At 41.8% G+C, this 24,588-nt stretch overlaps 1 protein-coding gene across 4 annotated transcripts in view; it reads right to left on the minus strand.

Moving 5' to 3' along the window:
• cdc42bpab (CDC42 binding protein kinase alpha (DMPK-like) b) overlaps positions 1–24,588 on the minus strand; it is an 82,252-nt gene that overhangs the window by 46,380 nt on the left and 11,284 nt on the right. For all 4 annotated transcript variants that reach the window (XM_073492997.1, XM_073492999.1, XM_073492998.1 and 1 more), the window contains exon 2: positions 741–832. In XM_073492997.1, the coding sequence (XP_073349098.1) occupies positions 741–832 (92 nt within the window). The remainder of the gene's footprint in view (positions 1–740; positions 833–24,588) is intronic.

The raw sequence follows: 24,588 nt of genomic DNA on the forward strand, positions 1-24,588 counted from the left end.
TCAGGTATTAAATGTTTGGGAGCCTGTGGCGTGGCTCGAGATGATCAATTCACTGTTGAAACCCCACATTTTCTGATCGTTTATTAGAGAGGCATGTGCTGCATAATAATGAAACTATCAGCATGGAGACAGAAGTTTTCTGAAGGATACATTATGCAAGAGTCTTGGCTGAGGACCACAATACCTGTCCCTCCAACATTCCCTAGCTTTGACATCATTACCTGAAACCCAGTGACAAATGTATTTCAACTTCCCTACAGGCACACATAAAAGAAAAAAGTAAATAAACACAAATATATACCACACTGGAGGCTTTTCACTGGTGCTCTAACTCATTTACTGTTCACGGGTTAAGTGTGAAGAAGAATTTTTAAGTTTTTGTTCAAGCTGCGAGTAGAGTCATGCTCCTGCAGCGGACCAATACTACGCACTGCTGCTGGAATGCAGCAGAAAGTAATCCACTATCCAACACAACAACACTCTTGCCTTTTATAACCCAGGTACTAAGGTATAAGGGTGAAAGAGAATACAGACCGAACTTCATAATCTCCTGATTTTGAGATGACAAAAAACATACACTGCAGATGATGTATGTTTGAGAAAATGCTCCAAACTATCCCATAACACCTGTTTGTTGTACAAAAGAGAAATAGGGGAAAACCAAATTGCAGGTTCTCAACTTGGACGGTAATGGATTGCTGCATGGTTCAGTTGAGAGTAAAAACTAGAGGGTATATTACCTCTCCAAAGGCTCCTCGTCCAATCACCTTCAGGATCTCAAAGTCTTCCTTGTGCAGGCGCATCTGCTTCACTTTGGATGTGAAGGGTTTAGCTGCAGAGAGAAGAAAGACAGACGTCAGGTTAATTAAAATCAGCCAAAAGGGATGTCTGAAGGACATAAAGCAGAGAGGACAGGGTTTTTTTTTTTAAAACCATGTCTACAGAACACAAAAGGGCGCTAGTACGATTCACTGAATTCACTGCAGATTAAGGAAATATCAAGTACACTCAGGAATCAGGAAGGCCAATTTTAAATCCAATCAAAAAGATTATTTTATGCTCACTGACTTTCAGGGTTTAAAGCAGCATTTTATTAAGGTGGTGTCCCACCTTGCATGAAATACGAAATATTATAACATTATAACAAATAACCTGATCAACCCTGACTATAATTGACCTTTTCTGCTTATCAGATAAATCCCTAATATCTGTTGTTGGTTAACTGTAATGATGGCCAGATGAAGCATTCTAATGTGTTTTTGTGTTATTGTGTTAGTCACATGGATTACGCAACTAGGGTCCGACAATATTCCCACAACTCATGAGAGGCTGCCATGCCTTTCCAAATGTGCTTTATTACAGTATTAGTGACCACCTGGCCCTCTCTATAGCACATGACACCGGACGCACAGAGGCTGAATGATAAAGCTAGCCATTGTTGCGCCTGCAGTCGTGGTTCCTGGTGGGAAAAGGACTCAGTAGGATCTACAAGAGTCGCTGGCATTCCCTCACAAAGCTCCACAGATTCCATCTATGGCTGACAAAATCAGCGTTTCCCTCATTTGTGAAGAGCTATTCAACCACTTCCTGGTTTACGTGATCCCAGCATGCCAAGGATAACGTGGAGTGGCTGCAAGTTCACAAAGGTCCATATAACGATTACACAGATACACCTGATTGTCCGATAACACAGAGAAGTCTGACTTAACTTGACTTAAGCAGCGGGATTAGCCTGGTTTAGCATTATTAGCACACAAACAAGCGATCATTCACATACAAATACACTTCAGTGTTTGACCTTTACATACAGCAGCTCTTTTGGTTAACAAAAGACAAAATCTACATCTGCTATACAAACTTTTCTTGCTTTTGGCTGCTGCTTCTGTGTCTTCGTCTGCATGTGTGTGTGTGTGTGTGTGTGTGTGTGTGTGTGTGTGTGTGTGTGTGCTGACCACCAGCCAAAAGTTGACACTCTGGGTCCGTCTGCAATCCCTCACTGGCAAAACATCATGCTAAACTCATCTGGTTGCCATGACTTTACAGAAGCGCTAGTGTTGAGGAAAAGGACATTCTCCCACTGTGAAACAGGGAAAAGCCTGCTGAAATAAAACAAACAGGTCACTCATAGCTGAACAACCTCTCCACTCACACTCCCTCCTGACTCCACTGACAGCTGGCCTGGCCTGCTATGACTGCAGGGTAGAGGGAAAGCAGTGTGCCATGTCCAGGCACGCATAACTACAGACTATGGTACACACATAAACACAAGCAACTCAGCCATCACACTGAGTAAGGCTGGGAACACCTTACGTGGGAAAAATGCTTGGTCATTTCATCATTTTCCTGCCAGTTACAGATCAGAAACAATCCAACTAGTGGCCGATCGACAATGTTGTTTTTTGGGAGTGTGATTCAGCTTCAGGCAATTGACCAATACATCACCACAAGCCTGCAAAAATGAAGACAAACAAGGCGGGGACGGACAACTAAATTGGTCTTTCTCACAGTGTTCTTCCCTTTCTCCATACATTATCTAACAATCCAACAGCACAGTTTCCAACAAAAAAATAAAGCTAGGACAGAGAATGATACATGGCACGCTGACCTGAAGAGACCCAAGATGCTTTGTTAAAAACAACATAACACCTCCAAACTGCAGTCAAGACTACAGTACAGCTGGCTAGTGGAATAAAATCTATAAATTTAATTTGCTGCATTTACTGGTCAAAGATTTCAAAGACATTTTGGAGGATTGTCCTCCATAAGGAAGTGTCAACTTACTGATTTATCGATTTTGCAATCACATTAATGTCTTTGGTTCAGGACGTGCTGATCGCATGTTTAGGGTAATTTCTGTATTTTTCAAACTAGACCCAATTTTCTCATGTTTTTGTGTCTAAGTGACTAATGGGGACAACAAGTTTTGAAATTGGTCCAGTATGGTGGAAATGGAGAGGGAGGAGACATCAGAAGAGCAGCAGGGGGGAAACAGCGTGTGGAGCCAAAGTATTTTTACATCCAACGAGGAGGATTAAGTTTTTATTTCGACAAACCAGAGTTGGTGATTGTTGGAACAGTGGAGAGACTGACCAAAATGGTTTTGGCGAGTTTTATTTTGTTTTTGTCAAGTTTAAGTGGAGTGTGATTTTGTGATGACAAAATTAATGATTCTGTACATGGAGTATGGTGGATTTAGTGAGAGCAATATAGCTGCTGTTTCTGGTTAACCAAAAGGATCTTACTCTTTAACAAAAGTAATTAATCCGTAATGTTATGAGACACTTAGCATCCTCATTCACATAACATTCTGAGCCTGTCTGTAGCAAAAACAAGCACTTTTATTGGACGCATTTTGAGGGTTTTCCACTGTTGGGTTCAGGTTATAGATAGGGTCCAGGTTGAAAAATACCAAAGTTACCCTTTAATAGGGTTTAATTTAATGAGTGGATAATTACCTACGCAAGACGAACATTAAGCAGGCCGCATGTTTGTCAACACTTTTTATGCCGTCATCAGATGTTACGACGTAACGTTAATGGAGCAGAGCAGCGGTCAGCAGTAACAAACAAGACCAGCTGACAACTGCTAACAAGCTAACAAACACACCCCAGCATCAACACGTTAAACTCTGTGGTGAAGAAATCTCTGCGGATGTGTGTGTTTGACATCAAAAACTCTGCTTCTGCTCAGCAAAAGACTGAAAAGCGTGCCTCATTTTCTATTCATTCAATCAATAATCAATTTTGAATCGGATCAGACACCCAAAAATCGAAAGCAAATCGAAGCGTGAGATTGCCAAAGATCCTCCAGACCTACCCTTTAACTTCCAAAATGGCTGGCAGACAAATTCATAAGTAAATAGTGTAACGTGCCACCTTTGGTCCGGTGTCGGTGGTAATTTCAAAGCAACAACATTTGATTCTTTTATCTTCAGCCAGCATCTCTAACCTGACATGGCATGTTTGCCAGAGCAAAGATAATATCTAGCAGCTAAATCCCCTTTGGATTCACATTAATTCATGTATGAAAGCCACACAATTATGCTGCAGTATCAAATGATTAGGCGAGAGATTAAATCTATTAATATGGTCGTTTTTAACTGTTGAGGTTCTCCTCGGGACTGCACTTACATAGCCTCAGAGCAAAGAGACAGTCTTTGTATTCAAAGACTGGGTCATGCACAAAATATTTATGACTGGATTCAGCTACTGTGTGAATAAAAAGACTTTCACACAATTTGTCAGTCTTGTTTATTTCAAGGTACAAAGGAGTCTATCTGTGTTTTCTCCCCCCCAAAAAAGCAATCATAATCATCAGCGTCACATGCTTATGTTTTAAAGGACCTATATTACCTTTTTTTGATAATAAAGTAGATTAAGGTGCTATGTATTTACTGTGAGAGTATGCACACAGCCCGTTTTCAGAAACTGTGCCTGTTAACGAGCTGCCAGGACCTCTGTAGAGTTGTGATGTAAATGAATAAACTCTGCAGCTCCTGGATACACAAGAGGAACTTCTGTTTGAGTGACAGCTATCCCGATCCCTGCTAATATTCATGCTATTGCTTTTCCATGCTAAAGCTATCCATGCTAGTGACGGGTTAGGTATGACTATTAACCACACTTCCATTCTCTGTTTGAGAGAGAACATCGGCCGTTTAACGCAAAGAAAAACTGACTGGAGGTGGGCTTTAAGGAAATAATAAATAAGTGGAAATCACGAAAGTGTTGAATTCTTCAGATTTTTGTAATAAGAATTTACATCAATATTAAATATTTATCGTTACTAGCCAGCAAAAGTGTCTTACGTATGATGACACAACATTACTAAGCTAACTGAATTACCAAGATCTATATCCCTTCAGGAAGTCTATATTGACATATTTTATTGAGGACAGACACGTCAATAAATGCTATTATCTCAAAAGGAGGGCTCCATTAATTCAGCGCTGTGCACACAAACTATCCACTCTCATTTGCCCCTTCCCTCTCAACACAAAGGGCAATATCTCTCCTAAAGAGTTATCGTAACTGAAGTAGACTCGACATCTTAGAGACACATCTTTGGACACTGCTGGTGTTTCACATTCAGCCGCCATCCCGATTCAAAGGGGTTTATAATCAAAGACCAGTGCTGTTGGGACGACAACTAGGCCATCTCTCAGTAATATTAACTGCCTTGCTTCATCACCCCGTCTTCTTCATCTAAATCAATGTGGCAAGTTAAAGTTGGCTGGTAGTTTTTCAAATGCATGCATCTTGAGCCCATTCTGGTTTAACTCTTAATTACAAAAGTCGCAGCTATCAGGGTGGCAGGCCAGAGAGCGGGGGGGGGGGGGGGGGCAGAGACAGGCTAGCTGAGAGGGAGCAAACACTGATTAGTAGCTGCATGCTGACTCAGGAGCTCCACTAAACCAGCCACATGAGAAATGTCTTTCATCTCTGAGCCAGGAGCCCACAGGCCCTGTCCACAACAAAGCGCATACAGACACATACAAATATGTGCACATACACACACACACACACACACAAAGCTAGATCTAGTTCCCTACATCTACATCTGACACATAAATTAGTGACCAGGTCTTTCCAGAAATACCACAGTCAAAAAGATGATAGAAATTGTTTTTCTAGAGAGGAAAAGTCATTTCCCATCACTCCACCAGCAGGTGGTTATGGAGGCACACTGCAGCTATTAACCTCTAATACCAGCCTGTAATTTATGAATGGAATTTAAGTGTGTGTATGTGTGAGTGTTTTGAAAATACTAGACCCACATGTCAGTATGCAGGGTCAACATATAAAACACCCTGACTCAAGTGAGAACTGCCTGTACTCACTGAGCTCACCTACATTTACCCAGGGCTCAAAGTGTCTGTGCTGTTCCTGTAGCGAAATTGATTTACAGCGTCCCTGCGTCCCTTTTTACAGAGAAATAAATGCCTCACTCTTTGGTCATACATATAACTCACCGGCAAAATATACAGGTAGGCCTAAACATAGCAACCGTTGTTATGATGAGGTGTGGTAGTAACCCCTGCCAACGCTCAAGAAGGTGGCAATCCAAGCTTTAACATGACTGGAGCTCTTTGTTTGCAGAGGGTTTTGCAATGTGTATGGCAAGCGAGCCAAGATTGGAAAAAGATGATATGTCAGTCAGTATTAATGTTCTGCATGCTTTGTGGGGAACACATCCATCCACAGAACCACTATGAGTACATAAACATGAACACAAAAACATTAGAAGACACACACATGTTCAGTAGAAGGCCCTAGGATGCAGTGAAACTGGAAAAACATGAGTGACGCCAGCTAATCCACATAGCCAGACTGGTTTAGCCCCAAAATGCAAAACGCTTATCAGGCCCATCTTGTTCCGTACCGACGAGAGAGGTCAGGGCCATTTTTGTGTGAAACTTGGTAACTACAAGCAAGTGTGTTCACTTAGCAGCCGGCCCACAAATGATACGCTCAGCACTCGCAACCGGCCTCAGCCTGGATCTCTTCCACGCCGTGTCTCCAGGGTGTGTTCATGTGAAATTTGTCAGTGTGTGTCTACATGTGAGTGTAGCAAGGATTACAATGTCTGTTATACATGCAAGGTTTCTGTGTGTGACTCACAGGGGTGCAACTACATTCAATTTGTTGTAATAAAAGTAACTAGACTTACCAGTGACTTATATATATAACATTTCCATTTTTAAGGTTAATTAAAAATTTTGCTCAATTTGAAATTGTTTGTCTATCTTAGATGCTTCATTGTAATAGCTAAATAATTCAGGGCTTTCAATGTTGCTGAGAGGTTAACAAACTAATGCAGAGATCAGACGACACGAATTCAGGCCGATTTTCACACGATTTGGTCGTGTGCCCGATGTTGGAAATCTGTCGGTCACGATTATGAACACCGGGAACGACGTACGAACGTGTAGTGAGACCTAATTGAAGAACAGTGATGTTGCATCTGGGACGCTCCACGACACCCCGACGAAAACTCCAGCATGTCAGATTTTTTTGTATCTTTCTGCCTAGTTTGACATCTTCTATGACGTGTTCCTTGACGTTGACCAATAGGTTGACAGATTGCTCTGGTGCATATGTAAACATGGCGAAGAGGAAGAGAGATGCTGCTGTCAGGTGGAAAATGTTGGCGAGAAATAGCGGAGGCTCTTCAGAAACCCGGTGAGTAACTTGCTTGTTAGCTATGCTAGCTTCAATAGCCACAATGGACAATCTCCTGTCCGGCCTCCCCGATGACCTATGAACTTGCAGAGGGTCGTGAACGATGATTGGTCGGGGTCATACTCGTAGTGTTGCTAGTCTCCCGACCATGACACGTCAAGAGTATATGCCACTGTGATTGCTTAATCTGACATGGTGACCATCTTGAACAACATGAATATCCTGTTAATATTTCAAATCGTACAAGTATTACACTACATTGCAAGTAAGCTGCTTGTTCAGGGACTGCTGTGGGTGTGCTTCATGTTCTTTGTTCTTTAGTGCAAAATGACACACCCACCACCGCAAGCAATATTTCAGGAGACAAACATACAGTCACCTGACACACTCACTGTCTTATACTTTCCCAGAGCCTCAGAGCACATGTGCGTGACACCCTGCAGAGCAAGTCCCCAAACAGTGTCGGCTTCATACGTTCTGAGGCCTTACAAGTTTTCTCACAGAGAAAATTGTAGATGTGACTTCATGATTACTCATGGAAATGAAATACTGGGCATGTTCCAAAATAACCTTTCCCGGCATTGTTGTGCCTGTTTGTATGTGTGTGTAATATACCGTATGTACGTTATAGAGGGAATGTTTGTGTCTGGCTTAGAGCTAATTTGTACGTGCTACGTGTGAGTCATGAATTTCAAAGTATCTGCATACTGCAGATGTATTTTTTGCACAAAAACAGAAAGGCCAAACGGAAATACACACATACATGTTTCAGTATTAGGAGCTTTTTAGACTACTTGATCCAAATACTGATGATCCTGATATAAAACCATAAAGATGATTATCTTAAATAACTGAAATTATATTATTGAAAGTTTAACTGGGAGACTGTGACTCCTGAAATGGATTAAATGTGAGAGGCTGCTGGCTGAGTGTGTTGTAGTCTGCTCTTTGCTGAAAAGAGAGGAGAGAAAATAAAATAAACCAATCAGTAATTACAAACGCATGTATTCTTCCTAGAAACAGCTCCTGTAGTCCAGTTGAAAACTATTTCGGTGATTTTCTGATATTGGTCTGTCTTGCATTACACTGTTTAGTCAGCCGCTGACTCTTTCAGCACTTCAGGAGCTGAGGATAATTGCGTAATAGTAAAAACAATGAGAGAACAAACATGAGGAATCAAGACACAAGAGAGAAGAATGGAAAAAGCAATCGAGTTCAGCTCCTGGGAAAAAGTTAAGACTGGGCAGGACAGAGAGAAGAGAAGGCAGCACCAGTCAGCTGCTGAGCCAGTTACAGTAAGTGTCCAATCCTTACACCAGCATCACACTTCAGCCCCATCCCCACTTCCAGAGTAGGATGGAGGGACATCTGGAAGCCATAACGGGGATTATTTACAACCACAGTGAGGTAACGACACAAAAATGCCGCTCACAGGAGAGACAGGAGAGAGAGAGGCTGGCCTTAATATGAAAAGGAAAAGAAGAATGGCAGAGAGGAGAGGTAGAGACCTGGGGATGGCCTTTCCTTCAATCTTACTGTGGCAGGACCGCTGGAGGGGGCGAACTTATCACACCTCATAAGCAGGCTGGGAGTTTTTCCTACACTGTGTAAACCTTTGCTGAGGAAATACGCTGCATCATAAAATAGGAGCAAATGATAGGTCTGAAGAACTCTGGCCTCTGACTGTGCCACGGTTATAAATGACCAGTCATGACTATATGCCTGAGTTTTGTTTTGTGATAAAATGTGATAGATACATCTGTTAGGAAAAAGTGAAGTCACTGTCTCTAGAAGTCTGGCATGTAGTCCTTTCAAAGTATGTTTCCCTCGATTCTTTATAAAAGTTAAGTACATGTACCAGCTTGCCGTTTCCTGTGAAGACACATGGTCGCAGGCTGGTTCTGAGTTATGCTGCCTGCTGGCCAGACTGTCTGTTACACTACCTTCTGATTCAAAATGGCTACGTATATGTGACATTTCAGTGCTACTTCGTCAGCAGATATCCCAAAGCCAGCCCAAGCTGAGCCCACTGGCTCCTGTATCATTTTCCTGCTGCAGCAAGTTCTGCCGCAGAAATCACCCGTCATCCCATCATTCCTGACAGAAGGTGCAAGAGGTTCAGGCTGTTATACCTTTCCAAAGACTGTCCATTAAGTCTACTCTGCTGCCACAGGAAAGGAAATTAAGTGTTCATTTGCTATTTTTAGAAAAAAAACGGTAAAGTTAAAAACTGTTCCAGACCTATTATGACTTCATTTTTATAAAGACGAGGCTTTGTTCTCCCAGAAATAACAGCTGCCTTATTACAAAAGTACTTCCTGTTAAGTAAAGGCCAAATAAATACGACTAAGTGAGGGCTGAATAAATAGCACACCAAGGTCATCAAAGGAATTATTAAAGCTGTTTGATACTAATAATCAACTCCTTAAAGGGAAAATGACTCAGTGCCAGAGGCACTTCAAACACAAAGCCCTTTTAGCAATTCAACTGCAAGTAGCTTAAAAACATCCAGCAAATTACCTAAATTACAGATGGAAATAGAACCAGGCTTTTCATGTCACAGCCAGAGGTGCTCCCAACAGATGTGTGTAGGGAGGCACAACCAACCCCAATAAAAGGTTTTTCCATGTCCCGCTCTGTCATATGACACGTGCACAGCTGTCTGATCCCATAGGCAGTGCCAAGGGGCACTGACAGCGCCCCAGCACAGATTTTGCCAAATTTGATGCATGTCAGCTACCACAGTGGTGGGGGTGGTGGGGGGGACACCATTAAATCATTGATAGGCACCGGAAATTCATGAAGGGCAAACGGGGAATCACTTACATAGCACGTAAACATGCCTCAGAGCATTAAATTGCATTTAATGCTAGACTGCACACCAGCGACACCAGAATTCCCAAAGCTGTCTGTCTGCAAAAACCCTCCCCGCCCCGTCAACTCCACCACAGCCAACCTCAAGTTCCACTCAATGCCGTTTTCCTCTCACTACCATCCCTACCCATTTCCCTCTCTTTCCATCCCTTCATCTCTGTTCCTACATTTTCACTCTTCCTTCTGACTTCTCCAATTTGATCACTTTCCTCAGCCCCTTCTGTGTGTGTGTGTGTGTGTGTGTGTGTGTGTGCGTGTGTGCGTGTGTTTCTTGCCCTTTTCCTATTCTGCTTCAGTCTCTTTCTTGTCCTGTCACACTAATAAGAGGGCAGAAATGGTCAAAGGCCTTAAACTAAACAAGCTGTGCCCCACGGCATTGAACACACAAACAGGATGTTCCCAAAATATTAAGAAACCACAAACACCAAAGAAAAGGAGGAGGCAGGGCTTGACCAAACAATAGATCAGATCCAATGTGTGTTACAAAGACTGCTGCAGTGAGCATACACCCAGGCGAGCAACGTGAGAAAAAGGGCCTTGGAGGGGCTGTGCTACATGAGTTTCTGCTGTCTGTACAGGAAGTGTTCCCGATACTTCAAAGAATCCTCCGAGCCCACACATCGACCTGTTCAACCCACATCGCAAACAAGGTGATTTACACAATTCTGTGTCAACACAGCCTCCTGATACCATCTGCAGATAAAGAGAGAATATGAAAGGGGCCTGCCAGGCCAAGCTACAAGCCTGGCTGGGTTTCCTTACTGTCTGCCACTCTGTTGGTGGTAGAAGCACCAGGTGCTGCATTGTTCCTCTGCTGTGTATTGATAGTAACAGAACGATGGTTGCGATAAGACAGCGGGATGTCAAGACAAGTTGCCGCATAATTCAAGTCAAACAGATAATCCTGATTATATTACAAGATATTGTGATAACTGGATCAGAAATGATCATATTCTGGGAAACTAAATCAATGCCACTATTCGTCCTGTATAAAGTGCCCCACTTGAAATTAGCTATGCTTTTCAATGTTTTTATTGGCTGTCATAGACGTCAGTCAGATGAGGGTTGGCAGAATCAATACGTGCAGAGCTGCTCATCTTTGTTGAAAAACAAAATTGTGAATAATGTTGACGAAGAAAATGAAGCCTGAAATGTGTTGTTCTGTCCACAACCCACAGAATTCAGTTTACTGTCATAATGGACAAAACACCTAAACATTTGCTATTAATGACTTTACTAACTAATGGGTACTTATTGGTCAATTATAATCTCATTGTAATGGTGTTATAAAAGCACTTCCATACAATCATACATCGTCAATTCTGCAGCCCTACTTTGCAAAAGGCTTAAATATTAGAGAGCCAGTGCAGCTGAATAACCAGATAGTATGTAGTTTACCAGTCCAGTACCAAAATAGTACATTGTATTTATATTATTTGAAAAGTCGCTCTCGGTGTGCAGCTGAGCCATTGTTAACCTACATAACTCACATGGAAGTTTGCTAATAAAGACTGGTGACATGTTTACCAATGTTATTATCCAAAAATGATCCACTGACAAGTACTCAGGATACCAAAAGTGCACTGAACTATGAAAACAGTCCTGTCTGCCATATCCAGTTAAATTTATCAGATGTGGCGTTTGCCCTGACATCTCTACTTTAGAAGGAGCTGCAGACTCTGGAGGTGGCCACCTGAGAAACAGACACTGACAGCTGAATGAATCTTCTGCTTTTACTGCCAGCAGAAACACTTGCTGCTCAGTCCCAGGAACAAATGACTTTATGGCACCCTCTGAGTGCCTCCACAGGCCAGAGCTCCCACATGAGCCTGAAAGGAAAAACACTACAGGGCGGTTACAAGAGCCAGAGCTAGGAATACCGGGCATTAGCTGTGGGAATGTTCGGCGACGCAGACGATATTTTCCAATACCGTGTGCGTAAAAATCCGAGCTGGCACAGTGCGCATACAAGAATGTAGCCGTGCTGTGGCACCTCGTCAACTTCCAGCAACACCTTATAAATTTCGAGATCAGTCAAATTAAACTCACCAATCACTTAAACAAAAGTAAGACTTTACTGCCTGTGGTGTTCCAGCACCAACATGTCACAACATCCTGACAGATATTGCAGCACAAGTTTCCTACTGCCTTTTCTGGGCTCATCCTCTCTCTGATTGTTTTTCCCCTCTGGATGTCGGCACTTGTGGAAAATGAGGGGGGTTGTTACTCGGCCCTCTGCGGTTCCACTGGTACAGCCCGACACTGACATTGCACCATTTAAGGGTTTGATTCCCATCGGGACCACCCATACTATAAATGGATCCACCCAAATGAATGAAAGCATCCTCTAGGCATTTGTTAAGAGGAAGAGAGAGGCAGAGGGGGAGGAAAGAGTATGAGAGGAAAGAAAGTAAAAGATCAGTGATTAGTGGAAAGAGTGATATATCAGAAAACACTGAGATGTTCTGGACATTAAAACTATACATTCCTCTTATATGCATTAAAAAGGTCAACTACTCACACATGCTCAGACACCTCCCCCCACCGCTGTCACTGGAGAAAAACAACCAGAGTACAGATGACCCAGGCCTTTTCTATTCAACATTAAGATGTGTTCGGCTGCCGGCGCCCTGTGGCGATGTGCGTCATGATGGAAGTAACCCAAGATCCCTTTTATTCTGTGGAAACCTGCGCAGCTAGGTGTGAACAAGATGGGGCCGAGAGGAAGGACCTGAAGCTACGGCAGACATGGAGGAGTGACGATGATAGACCGAAAACCGGGCTGAGACTACATGCTACCAAGACGAATACTTGAATGAGTGCTCAATAATTAAAAAGCAGTTAACATGAATGTGATTGAGCAGTTGAAAATTGTTTTTGTAATTTCATCTGCCCTGAAGTCCCAGTGCGGTACATCCCAATTACCCACCAATTATGGGTGACGAATCACTACCCTGCAAAACCCGAAAAACTGACATTTAAGTCACAGAGAGGTCATCACAAGTAACACTAATATTAGCAGTTAATGCTACAATAGCACAACATGCAGACGATACGAGTGTCACGATTTTGATTCTAAATCAAAAATTTATTGAAATGACCTTTAAAGTTTGATCATCGAAATAAAGATCTGCGATTTCTCAGTATCTTTTTCTCTCCACCTCTGCCCATTTGCGCACATCGAAAGAAATAAGAACAAGACTTTAAAGACAACACAGCTAGCTTACTGGCAGCCTGCAGTTGCACTTCCAGACACTTAGTGCATGATTATGATCAACTGAGTGGTACTGGAGGTAACTACAATATTGCTGGAGATATTGCTCTTTTTCAAAGATCCCTTATTAACTCTGAAGACGGTTCACTCAGGACAGATTTGTTGAATCTCGGAAGGGCAGCATTATTTGGACTTGAACTCTGGACTTTATATTTGGTGATTATTATTTGAATCAAATCGATTAGTTAGACAACAAATTCGTCTTAAAGAGTCATTGCATAAACCATGATGTTCCTGTTTGTGTGTCTATGCACATGCAGGGATGAGATCACAGCAAAACTAAGTCCAAAAATACAGTATCTGGCAGGAAAACTTTTAAATCTAAAACTTTTAAATCTAAAGCCCTCCCCAAGATGGCTGCTGTGGCCTGATCGTCTGTGGCTGGTATCAGATTGCCTCAACAAATGGCCCGATTCTAACTACTCTGAGTGGACGATTTTACTCCTATTTTGAACAGAAAAGGGTTGGTAATCCAGTGAACTGAGAAGTGTTAAAATTAAGCACTTTTTTCCTCTGCAATGGCTGGTGCTGAAGTGTCTCTGCAAACAATCTGGGAAGCCATTGAACGCAACAAAGGTGAACTGATGACCCACTTTGACTCAAAAATTGAGTCAATTAATGGTGGTCTTGAAAAAATACATGGCTCTTTATCCTCACTGGGTGACCATGTGTCTGAGCTTGAACAAAGAGTGAGCTCTAATGAGGATAACCTTGAGGATCTGACCAAACGTGTTGTAACACTTGAGAAGGAGAATGCCTACCTGAAGGATAAAGTTGATGAAGCGGAGAATAGAAGCCGCTCCTCAAATCTTCGTTTCCTCAATGTCCCTGAGCAAAGCGAGGGTAGGGATATGATGACGTTCCTGACTCAACTTATTCCACAGCTTTTGGGCAAAGAGAACTTCTCCACAGCGCCCTTTATTGAAAGGGCGCACCGTTCTCCCTCCTTCAGCTCCAGCTCACGATCCTCTCCTCGGCCCATTCTTGTGAAGTTCTTACATTTCCAGGATAAAGTGAGAATCCTACGTCTTTCACGGGAGAAAGGAGAGCTCACCTTTTTGGGAGCTCGAATCCACATCTATCCCGACTTCAGCGCTGCTCTGATCAACAAACGCCGACAGTTTGATACTGTCAAAAAGAAACTTCGTGCTGCTGACATCAGGTACTCTCTTCGCTACCCCTGTACGCTAAGAGTGATTGTGGATGGAAAGCCAAAGTTCTTCAGAAGTGCCGAAGATGCAGAGTCCTTCTTCAGCGATTCCACCATGAATAGATCCATGGATTCCACCAGTCCGTCTCCATGACAGCTCTGTGAGTAACTCATCCCGCTAATATTGGCAGCTAATATCCAATCTTTGTCTGTAAACTTTCTCTCTTGGATCTCTCCTCACAACCGGAACATTGTTGAGTCATTACTCTTCCTTGGTGCCTTTTAGTTTTCTACTCTTTCGTTTTTGTTACTTGCAAAATCAACTTTTTTGCCATGGATTTACAATATATCACTTGTGTGTGAGTTCCCACTGAGTGTTTGCCGTATACTGCTCTGCCAGTGACGTCATGTTACCGGGTTACAGCGGTTACTGTCGTGATGCTGTCGCAAACGGACTTCTGCTGAAAACTGCCATCTAGGTTACTGATTGCTGTCTTTTTCATTATTATTGTCTCTGGATGCCTATATGGCCTTATAACCTTTGTTTATGGTGTTCCACAGTGTTTCTCTGTGGCTGTATAATTATGATTATAATTTACATAATACTTAAATGTAGGCCATATTATTTATTTATTTATCTATTTTGTATTTTATTTTTGTTTGCTTATTCTGTTTTCCTGAATTAAATAGGGCCCTTCCTTATTTCTATTGGCATAATACTGCAATCTGAGTCCTTGATTTAAGATCTTTTCAAGATGTTGCTACATTGTGTGTGTGTGTGTATGTGTGTGTGCTTTTGTGTGTCTGTGTCTGTAAGTGTGTGTTCTGTCTATCTTTGTCCTTGCTCCCGCTCTCATCACTTTATCTCTCCCTATTCATGTCATTTCCCCCCCCTTTCCTTTATATATAAGATACAATTGATTTAGTGAAGGGTCTAAAGATTATTCACCTAAACATTCGGAGTCTTGTCCCAAAAATTGATTTATTAAGAGCCTGGGTTACTCTTCATAAACCAAACATCATTACTGTTTCTGAGACATGGCTCCATGATAATATCACAGACGATGAAATTGAAATTGATAATTTTGTTTTATATAGAGCTGATAGGTCCTCCAGAGGTGGTGGTGTGGCTACCTATGTCGCAGCAAATTTAGTTTCTTGCCACATCAGTCCTACTGTTGAGCCAGTGAACTTTGAATGTCTTTTCATCAATATAATTTTTCATGAAAACAAACAGTTAACAATTGGCAATATTTACAGGCCTCCCTCAGCCCCTGCTGATTCTACCACGTGCATCTTATCTACTATTAATTCTCTTGGGAGGCATAATGAATTAATTATTCTTGGGGACTTCAACAGTAACTGGCTTGATCGTTCTTCTCATAAGGACAGAAACTTATTTGACAGTGTACACCTCATGCAGCTCATTAATGAACCCACTAGAGTTGATTATAGATCCTCATCTCTGCTTGACTGGATCCTTGTCTCAAATCCTGACAGAATAGTTAAGTCTGGTGTCATGTCTGACTGTCTAAGTGATCATTCTATTATATTTTGTGTTTGGAAAATAAAGGTTCCTCGTTCTCCTCCTAAATTTATTACATTTAGACAATGTAAACATATTAATGAAGACAATTTCATTTATGACTTGATCTCTATTAACTGGGACAGATTTCAGTTAATTCCTTACGTTGAGGAAGCATGGAACTTCTTCTTTTCTGAAATAAACAACGTTATTGAAAAACATGCTCCGATGAGGACTGTTAGAGTCAAAGGAAGACACCTGCCTTGGATTAGTTCAGAACTCCTTAGTCTTTTTAAGCAGAGGGATAAAACATGGGCTACATATCGTGCATCTAGGGATTCTACTGACTGGGACACTTACAGATCACTTAGGAATGAATGTACAGTCAAAACCAGGAACGCAAAGTCTAATTACTTCAAAGAAAGCCTGTCCCAAAATTTTCACAACCCAAGACAGTTCTGGAAGCGACTGAATCTCATTCTTAACAGAAATAACAAAAATGTTTTATCCCAGATTCAATCCAATAATGAGCCTATCTCTGATCCATCACTTATTCCTCATGCTTTTAATCATCATTTCTCTTCCATCTGTAGCGCCTATCACTTTGACTCTTATTGGACTGCCAGCCCCTCATATAGTACCTTCTCTGACCATTCATTTTCCTTTAAAAAAATCTTGCCCAATGATGTTTTTCTTGCTTTATGTCAACTGAGAGATAATACTAGTCCTGGTCCTGATGGCCTTGAAGTTAAATTTATCAAACTTGCCGCTCATGTCCTGATGTATCCCCTTGCTGACCTGTTTAATTTGTCTCTGTCCACCTGTTCAATCCCCTCAATCTGGAAATGTGCTAAGGTTACTCCCCTTTTCAAAGGAGGAGATCCCTCAGATGTAAATAACTATCGCCCTATTTCTATTATTTGCACAATCGCAAAAACTTTTGAAAAGCTTATTTTTAACCAGCTGTCTCAGTACTTAAATTCATTCAATATTCTATCGCCTTTTCAATCAGGATTCAGACCCAATTTTTCCACTACCACAGCCTTGTTGAAATTCACAAATGATGTGTTCACCTCCTTTGATAAGGGTCAATTTACTGGTGCAATCTTCATTGATCTGTCTAAAGCCTTTGATCTGGTTGACCACTATCTGCTTCTCGATAAACTTTTTGCTATTGGTCTCGATCAAAATGCTCTTCTCTGGTTTAATGCTTATCTCCATAATCGTCGTCAATGTGTTGTCTTTCAAGGTCATCAGTCTGACTTTCTAATTATTGACAAGGGTGTTCCGCAAGGCTCCACATTGGGTCCGCTTCTTTTTTCTGTTTTTATTAATGATCTACCTAGTATTTGTTCAAACTGTCATACCCACTTATATGCTGATGACACTGTTATATACACCTCTAACTCTGATATATCACAAATCCAGACCTCTTTACAGTTTGATTTTGATATGGTTCAAGACTGGTTCTGTAAGAACAAACTTGTATTGAACAAAAAGAAGTCATGCAGTATGATTTTCAGTACACGTCACCTCAGATCCCACTCAGTTGATTTTCATATTTATTTTTGTGATGGATCGCCTGTTGACAAAGTTGACACATTTAAATATCTTGGACTTTGGATTGACCCCGAACTCACCTTTAAACCTCACATTGACTACACTGTTAAAAAAGCATATGGTTGTCTCGCCTCACTTTACCGTTCAATCAACTGTTTCACATTTCATGTCAGAAAAAGGTTAATCTCACAACTAATACTACCACTTGTTGATTATGCTGATATTGTTTATCAAAATACTTCAGACACTCATCTTAAATCTCTGACTGTATTATTTAATTCCTTATGTAGATTTGTTTTGAGATGTCCTTTTAGAACACATCATTGTCTTATGTTTGATTCATTGAACTGGTTACAACCCAAATCAAGAAGGCAATCTCATTGGCTTCATTTTCTTTTCAAATGTGTTTATTTCCATTGTCCTCCATATTTAAAAGAACTTATGATTCCATACAATTCGCCATACTTACTTAGACATACGAACTTCCCTTTTTTCTTTGTTCCCAGAGTCTCGAAAGAGGTTGGTAAAAGGTCATTCCATTATAAAGCTCCATCGGATTGGAATGATCTCCCTCTTTTTTTGCGTTCTATTACCTCTTTTCATTGTTTCAGGATATCGCTGTACTCCTATCTTAAAACAAATTGCTCATGTTTCTAATTCATTCATATATATATGTATATATGTATGTATATATGTGTATATATATATATATATATATATGTGTGTGTGTGTATATATGTGTGTATATATATATATATATATATATTTTTTTTTTTTTTCCTTCTCCTTTTTCCTTATTTTTACTATGTTTTTATGTTCACATCATTGATCCTTGTTATCTAAATATCTCTAATCTGTATGTTAAACTTATGTGGGTAGGGGTTGTGTGTGGGAGTGGGTGAGCAAGATGTCTGTATTTGTCTTATGTTATGTATGTTATGTATGTTGTTATGTATGTCTATAATGTAATGTAGTGTATTGTTGTCATGTGTTCTATGTATATCTCTGTCTAGGGACCCCCTTGAAAATGAGATGCTACATCTCAAGGGGCTATCCTTTAATAAATTCAAATTTAAATTTAATCTTAGCAAATCATCAGGCGTGTTATATAACCCAAAGAGAACAAAAATATAACTCTACTTTTCCCATGCAGGTGGTGGCCTCTCCTGTTACAAAACAATCATGAGCACGCTGTGAAGTTGACCGACACTGAAATCTGGAGAAAACCACTAAATTACCATTCGCTGCTCCCGAAATAAATGGAGGGGACTGAAGTGCTACAGCTATATATACACTTCCCCCTCTGCTGCAGCCATGCACAACAGACACTTTCTAGGCCACAACCAGTCCCCGCTGCTGCAAAAAAGACTAGCTTGGCTACTAATTATAACCTCCATAGGAAAGGTGTTAGTGCTGGGACTTGTAACCAAAAGCATCCTGAAAATATGCATCTGGCAACAGCTGGGCGTGTTAGGACGGGCCTCCTGTTCAGAGCAGGAGAACGGTACACGCGTGAGCACGAGACAAAAATGAATTATATTTCAAAGCAAGGATATGGTGGTAGGGCCAGGTTACATTGCTGATAGGACATGCAGAGATCAAATCAGGGCAGGGCCTGGCTCTTCTCCATGTTGTTATCATAGAGAAGCTTTCTGTGTTTACATCACAAACATAGATAAGCACAGAAGATGCTCTGTCTTCCAAATAATCTTCTTCCCTGACAGTAAAATGGGCTGATAATCTTTTAAAAGCACAACAAACAAGACTACTGATATCCATTCACTAACTGACATGGCACTACATTCATATATTGCGTTAACTGGCTGACCAATTAACAGATCCATCCATGAGTCAACCGGGCAGGGAAAACTCCATCTTATCCATTTAGGACTTATCCATGAGCTCTGGCCCAACGGTGTAAGCTGGCGGGAACAAACAGTGGCCGTGCAGTAGCAGGCGGACACCTAGATAACAGTTACGAGACTAATGACCTCACTGATAAGCTGATTGAGTCAGTGTGTGGGAGGCCACAGCGGGACGGGCCCTTGTTTTGACGAGGACATGCGACATGTAGGAGATCACACAGCGACTCTCTCAACAGGCTGTTATACCACAGGCTGCACTCTGTCTGCTTCCACAGTGCTGTGCTGGACATAGTGCAGTTGTCCGAGGTGTTTAGTGATACTCTACATTGTCAATATACATAGTTAGCCCCTACACCTGTGACATCAGCATGTGGCTCATATCACCTACACAGCCGCTCTCTTCTCCTTTATTGTTGATGAATCAGTGAGCATAAGGAGGAGTGTAACTAAGAGCTCCATTCAAGGTGGGTAGATAGTGTGTTTGTGTATGACCTGTGTATAACGGTGGGCGATAAGATGAATTTAGATCGTGACTGATCTTGAAGGCGTCCACAATCTACTTTTCAGGCAAATTGTAGAGACTGACATATTCAGCTTACTTCTATTTCCAAATTTTATATAAACTCATTAACTAGCAGATCCACATTACGTGATCAGACCAACGGTACTCGTGGGGAGTACTAATGCATCGTGGAAAAAGTAGTATAAAGCTAAATGTTATCTGATTAATGTAGGCATCAGTTTTTGAAAAGTAAGAAGAGTGCATGACATCTCTGGTTCTGCTGTATCGATTTTGAACATTTGTTTTAAACTGTCCATAATGAGCTCAACAGTGTTATCGGGGGTGAAATGCAAGACCAGTGGACAGCTTTTCAAAACCTGGTGCCCACATTACCCACAATGCAACAAGGCTGGAGCTTCCTCTAGAGCCAAACAAGGTTTTATCCTACTTTTTTCACATATGCAGCAGTATTCCCCCATGACCTGTAAACACACTTTAATTTTTAAAATAGGTGGAATTGCCCTTTGATTGTTTCAGTCTTTTTTCAAACAGACACTTGAAACACTTGCTGGTTCCAGTTTCTTAGGATGTGCTGCTTTTCTTTGTTGTTAATGACAGTAAATGAAGAGTCTTTGGATTTTGGACTGTTGGTTGAACAAAAGAAGCAACTTGGACATTTTGGTCTCTTGTAAATTGTGATGAACATTTTTGACAATTTCGTTTTTGGGCATTTTATCAACTAAACCATCAAGAATCATGACAATAATTTATAGATTAATTGTTAATGAAAATAACTGTTAGTTGTGCCCATATAGCTAAGTAACTATAACAAAGCACAGCCACATGATGCTGGCGTTGTAGTAAAGGTTTTACTCTGCAACTTACACTCTGGATGATTGTGTCTACTTTAAAAATCAAAAACACAAGAACAAAAGTGCAAGTAACATAGTATGCAAGGAGGAAAACCTCACTGCAAGGACTACAAACCTCTCTGCACTTGGTGGTGGGCGAAACACACTCTAGCTAATAAGTGCCCCCGCTAAGCTATTTGCTGACCTTGGGAATATCATTATAATAATAAATGGAAATGCCTCATTTGCGGCATCCTTATCAGAGGACGACTAAGTCTGGAGGGAAACACATTTGCACAAATAAGGCATTTTGACTCAACCGACGGGAAACCCAACAAAGCAATTAAGGCTAAGCATCTAGCTACAGGGGCTAAAGCATGTAGAGCAAATGGGAAGTAATTATTGGCTAATATCAGTAAATTAAGTGTCTGGACAGAAATCAGCATCGAAATCCAATTCCAGTTAACGCAAGTTCAGCATTACAGATACTGAAGTAGGAGTCAATTGTGCAGTTTGTTAAAGAAAGATAAAATGAGTGTGTGCTAATTTGTATGTGTGTGTGTGTGTGTGTGTGTGTGTGTGTGTGTGTGTGTGTGTGTGTTGTGTGTGTCCGTAATTAACAAAGGGTATTGCCATGCGTAACTATGCTCAATGGATACCAGAAAACCACACATTTCAATATTGCAGAATAAACATTATATGTCTTAATTGCCTTTCTATATGAACTGAGCTATGCTAAACCAATCCAACACCTCCCGCCCCACCCTGCTGGCTAGCATAAAATATGAGAAATCAATAAACAGCAAGGGAGAGAAATAAATGAAGTAACTATGGCACTGATTAGTCTTATTTCAAAGGCCTGAGGGGGTAAAAAAAAATTGGATTTGGGGGTGATGAAATTCACTCATCAGCAGCGTGTCAAATTGTTGTGTCTGTATCGTGACCTTGAGCACAGGGAGGAAGCAGTGTGAGGCAGCTCTCTATATATAGAGGTGAATAACAGTGGAAGACAACGGAGATGACAATCAGAGCGACCACAGGATTTCCCCCACCAGAGACGTCTCTGGAGAGTGAGCGAGGAGAGGGACGGCCGAGGATGGTGGGGCGTGGGCTAGTCTAAGCACATAAAGTTCATTCAGAGGAACTGTCAAAAAAACCCAGTCGGAGTCTCACAAATAGGCTGTGCACATAACCAACCACAAACTCACTCTCACTCTCACACACTTCCCCACAACCCACAGAAACCCCTTTCAAAACAGATACCACCAAACCGCTAAATCTCTGTCAGAATGCAACAGCACTGAGGAGGAAACATGCTCACGAGTGAATGTGTAAACACATCGCCAAGCGCCTCACAGGGGCTTCATTTTATCACTGAGAATCTACCCAGACAGCACGAGGGGTTATCAGATAAGTTGCACGTGAGTCCTGCGTGAATGACCACCATTCAGGTGGAAGACGGATGAATGGAGCTGACAAACTGCTCGGCTATCTGACATTATTTGAGTCATGCGTCTCTACTATGAAGACGGGGGAGGTCGGAACAGCAAGTACAAGAGACACGCACGCTTGCAGCAGTGTGGATATATGGATAGGCCTTAAAATAGATCAGGTCACCGTCAAACTCGCCACCCACCGCATCACGAGCCAAGGTCAATGCTGCATCAGTGCCAGCTAGTACAAGCAGCACTGAGGCAGAGGAACAAAGAGTACAACAGATAGATGAAGTCACTCCAAGTGATATCTTCTTCAGCTTATCCAAGCCAACAGTGTGGGCTCCTCTAATCTGCGGCAACTATTTCACTTTGTCCCCGTCTCTCTCTCTAATGTACTTCTTGCCTAATTTCTCACATCTCCTCTCTCATCATCTAATTAAGAAGACTGAGCAGAAATGCTATAAAATACAAGTTTAAATGCAATATGGGGTTATACCAAATTGTTTGAAGCGTCATTCATACGATTGACAGTCAAATTCGAAATCAAGCTGCGGAGCTTTGGTTGGCTTTTTTCTTGCACATTTGCAGAGAAAATTGAGGATACACTTAAATTATTAGAATTATACATTTTGTAGAATTAGATTCCAGTTGTGGCTGCCTGGGACTGTTTCCAACTCATGTGATCCAAACATTTCCTATAACTCCACAGAGTTTTAAAGTCCAAATGTCAAAATGTATTGAGAAAGGATAGATGTAACCACTTCTGAAATTCACGCCACTTTTTAAAATCAGACAAAATTTTCAATCCAAATTTGGTTGGTGTTTAGCCTTTCAGAAACAACATTTTTGCAGCTTAAAAAATTGTTTGTTCTCCCTCTTGACGCACACAAAGGGAGACATGAGCGTGTATTAACGGGGCAGTCCACCTGCAATCTATTCACATTGATTAAGGTAATGATTTTATCAAATATGACAACACACATTCAAACCTGGATAGAAGTCTCATATGCAAAAAAAAATGGCATTCATTACAGCCACAGATAGTTGGTGGTATATTAACTGATAATGGTTAAAAAAAAATGTAAAAAATCAGGATACCTGTGTCAGATTTATAAGCTGCATCAGTGCATCACTACTGATGAGACAAACTTGGTGCTTGCTGGGATTCTGGGTCAGAGCCTGCTTGTGTAACCTGTAGGCCACTGCAGCACGGTTCTGACAGTCCTGCTAAGAAGCTAATTTAGCCACTGGATTGTGCAGTCCTAATTTAGACTAAACAAATTCAAAGGCCAAATACCTGTCCCTTTCATTTGGCATACAGTTCCCTTTCCGAGTATGACAGCATGAGATAGAGGATCAAAGCCTGTGCTGTGTATGTGTGTGTGTGTATGCAGCAGAGGAGCTTTATTAGGGATGCAGCTCAGCTCTGTGCTGTCAGGACACTACCGGACGGACTGCGCTGTCTGATCGACTCAGCCTCTGCACGTGTGACTCTTTTGCACACGCTAACACAAAGTATACGCATGTAAACACACCCAAAAAGAGGGATGTACACCCTCACACACATGCACACATACAATACTCCTGGTGCATGCCCTGAACAACACACACCCAAACCCAGCCTTCCCTGTCACTAGGCAAAGCTGGGATACAGCAGTCTGGGAGGGGGCAGAGGAGATGCGAGAGGCAGGGAGGGGAGGAGGAGAGAGCAAACAGGAAATAAAGGAGGGTGGGGGACAGAATAGAGGAGAAGAAAAGAGAGGGATGGCACTGAGACAAAGAGGGCCAACTAACCAACAACGGCTGCGTAGCATTACAGAATACATACGAGCAATGAAGACAGTGAATGGAGGATATAACACACAGAGTGACACAGATCTGGACAGTGACAGCAAGAGGCATGCCAGGAGCTGACAGACACACAGACAGACAGACAGGGAGTGAGGGAGAGTGAATGGGGGCTGGTAGGCACGGGTGGACAAAGAGGCGGACCTGGCCTCATCCAAACAGCTGCTGTTCTCTCTAACATTGCACCTCTGCTCCAAATTCCACATGCAGCCTGACTGTGAGGGGCTGGGGCCTGAGTCAGCGCTTTTTACTCACACAGCTGAGCCCTCTGCTCAAAACAGCCAGGGGATGCGCTGGCTACGGCACATGCAGGGGGACATAAAGCAGCCAGGGGGACATTTCTGCACCTAACTCAAGGCAGCAAGCAAGGCAGCAAATGATACGTGTAAGTGAAAGAGAGTTGAGGCAGAATAGCAGATGGAGGCAGAGCTGCTGCACAGAGCGAGGATCATCTACATCCATAAAACATAACAGAATCCCTGAGCAGCCACGATTTACTGGTTGGAATGAACATCTAAATTA

Source organism: Pagrus major, chromosome 22, assembly GCF_040436345.1.
Source record: "Pagrus major chromosome 22, Pma_NU_1.0".
Taxonomy (NCBI): domain Eukaryota; kingdom Metazoa; phylum Chordata; class Actinopteri; order Spariformes; family Sparidae; genus Pagrus; species Pagrus major.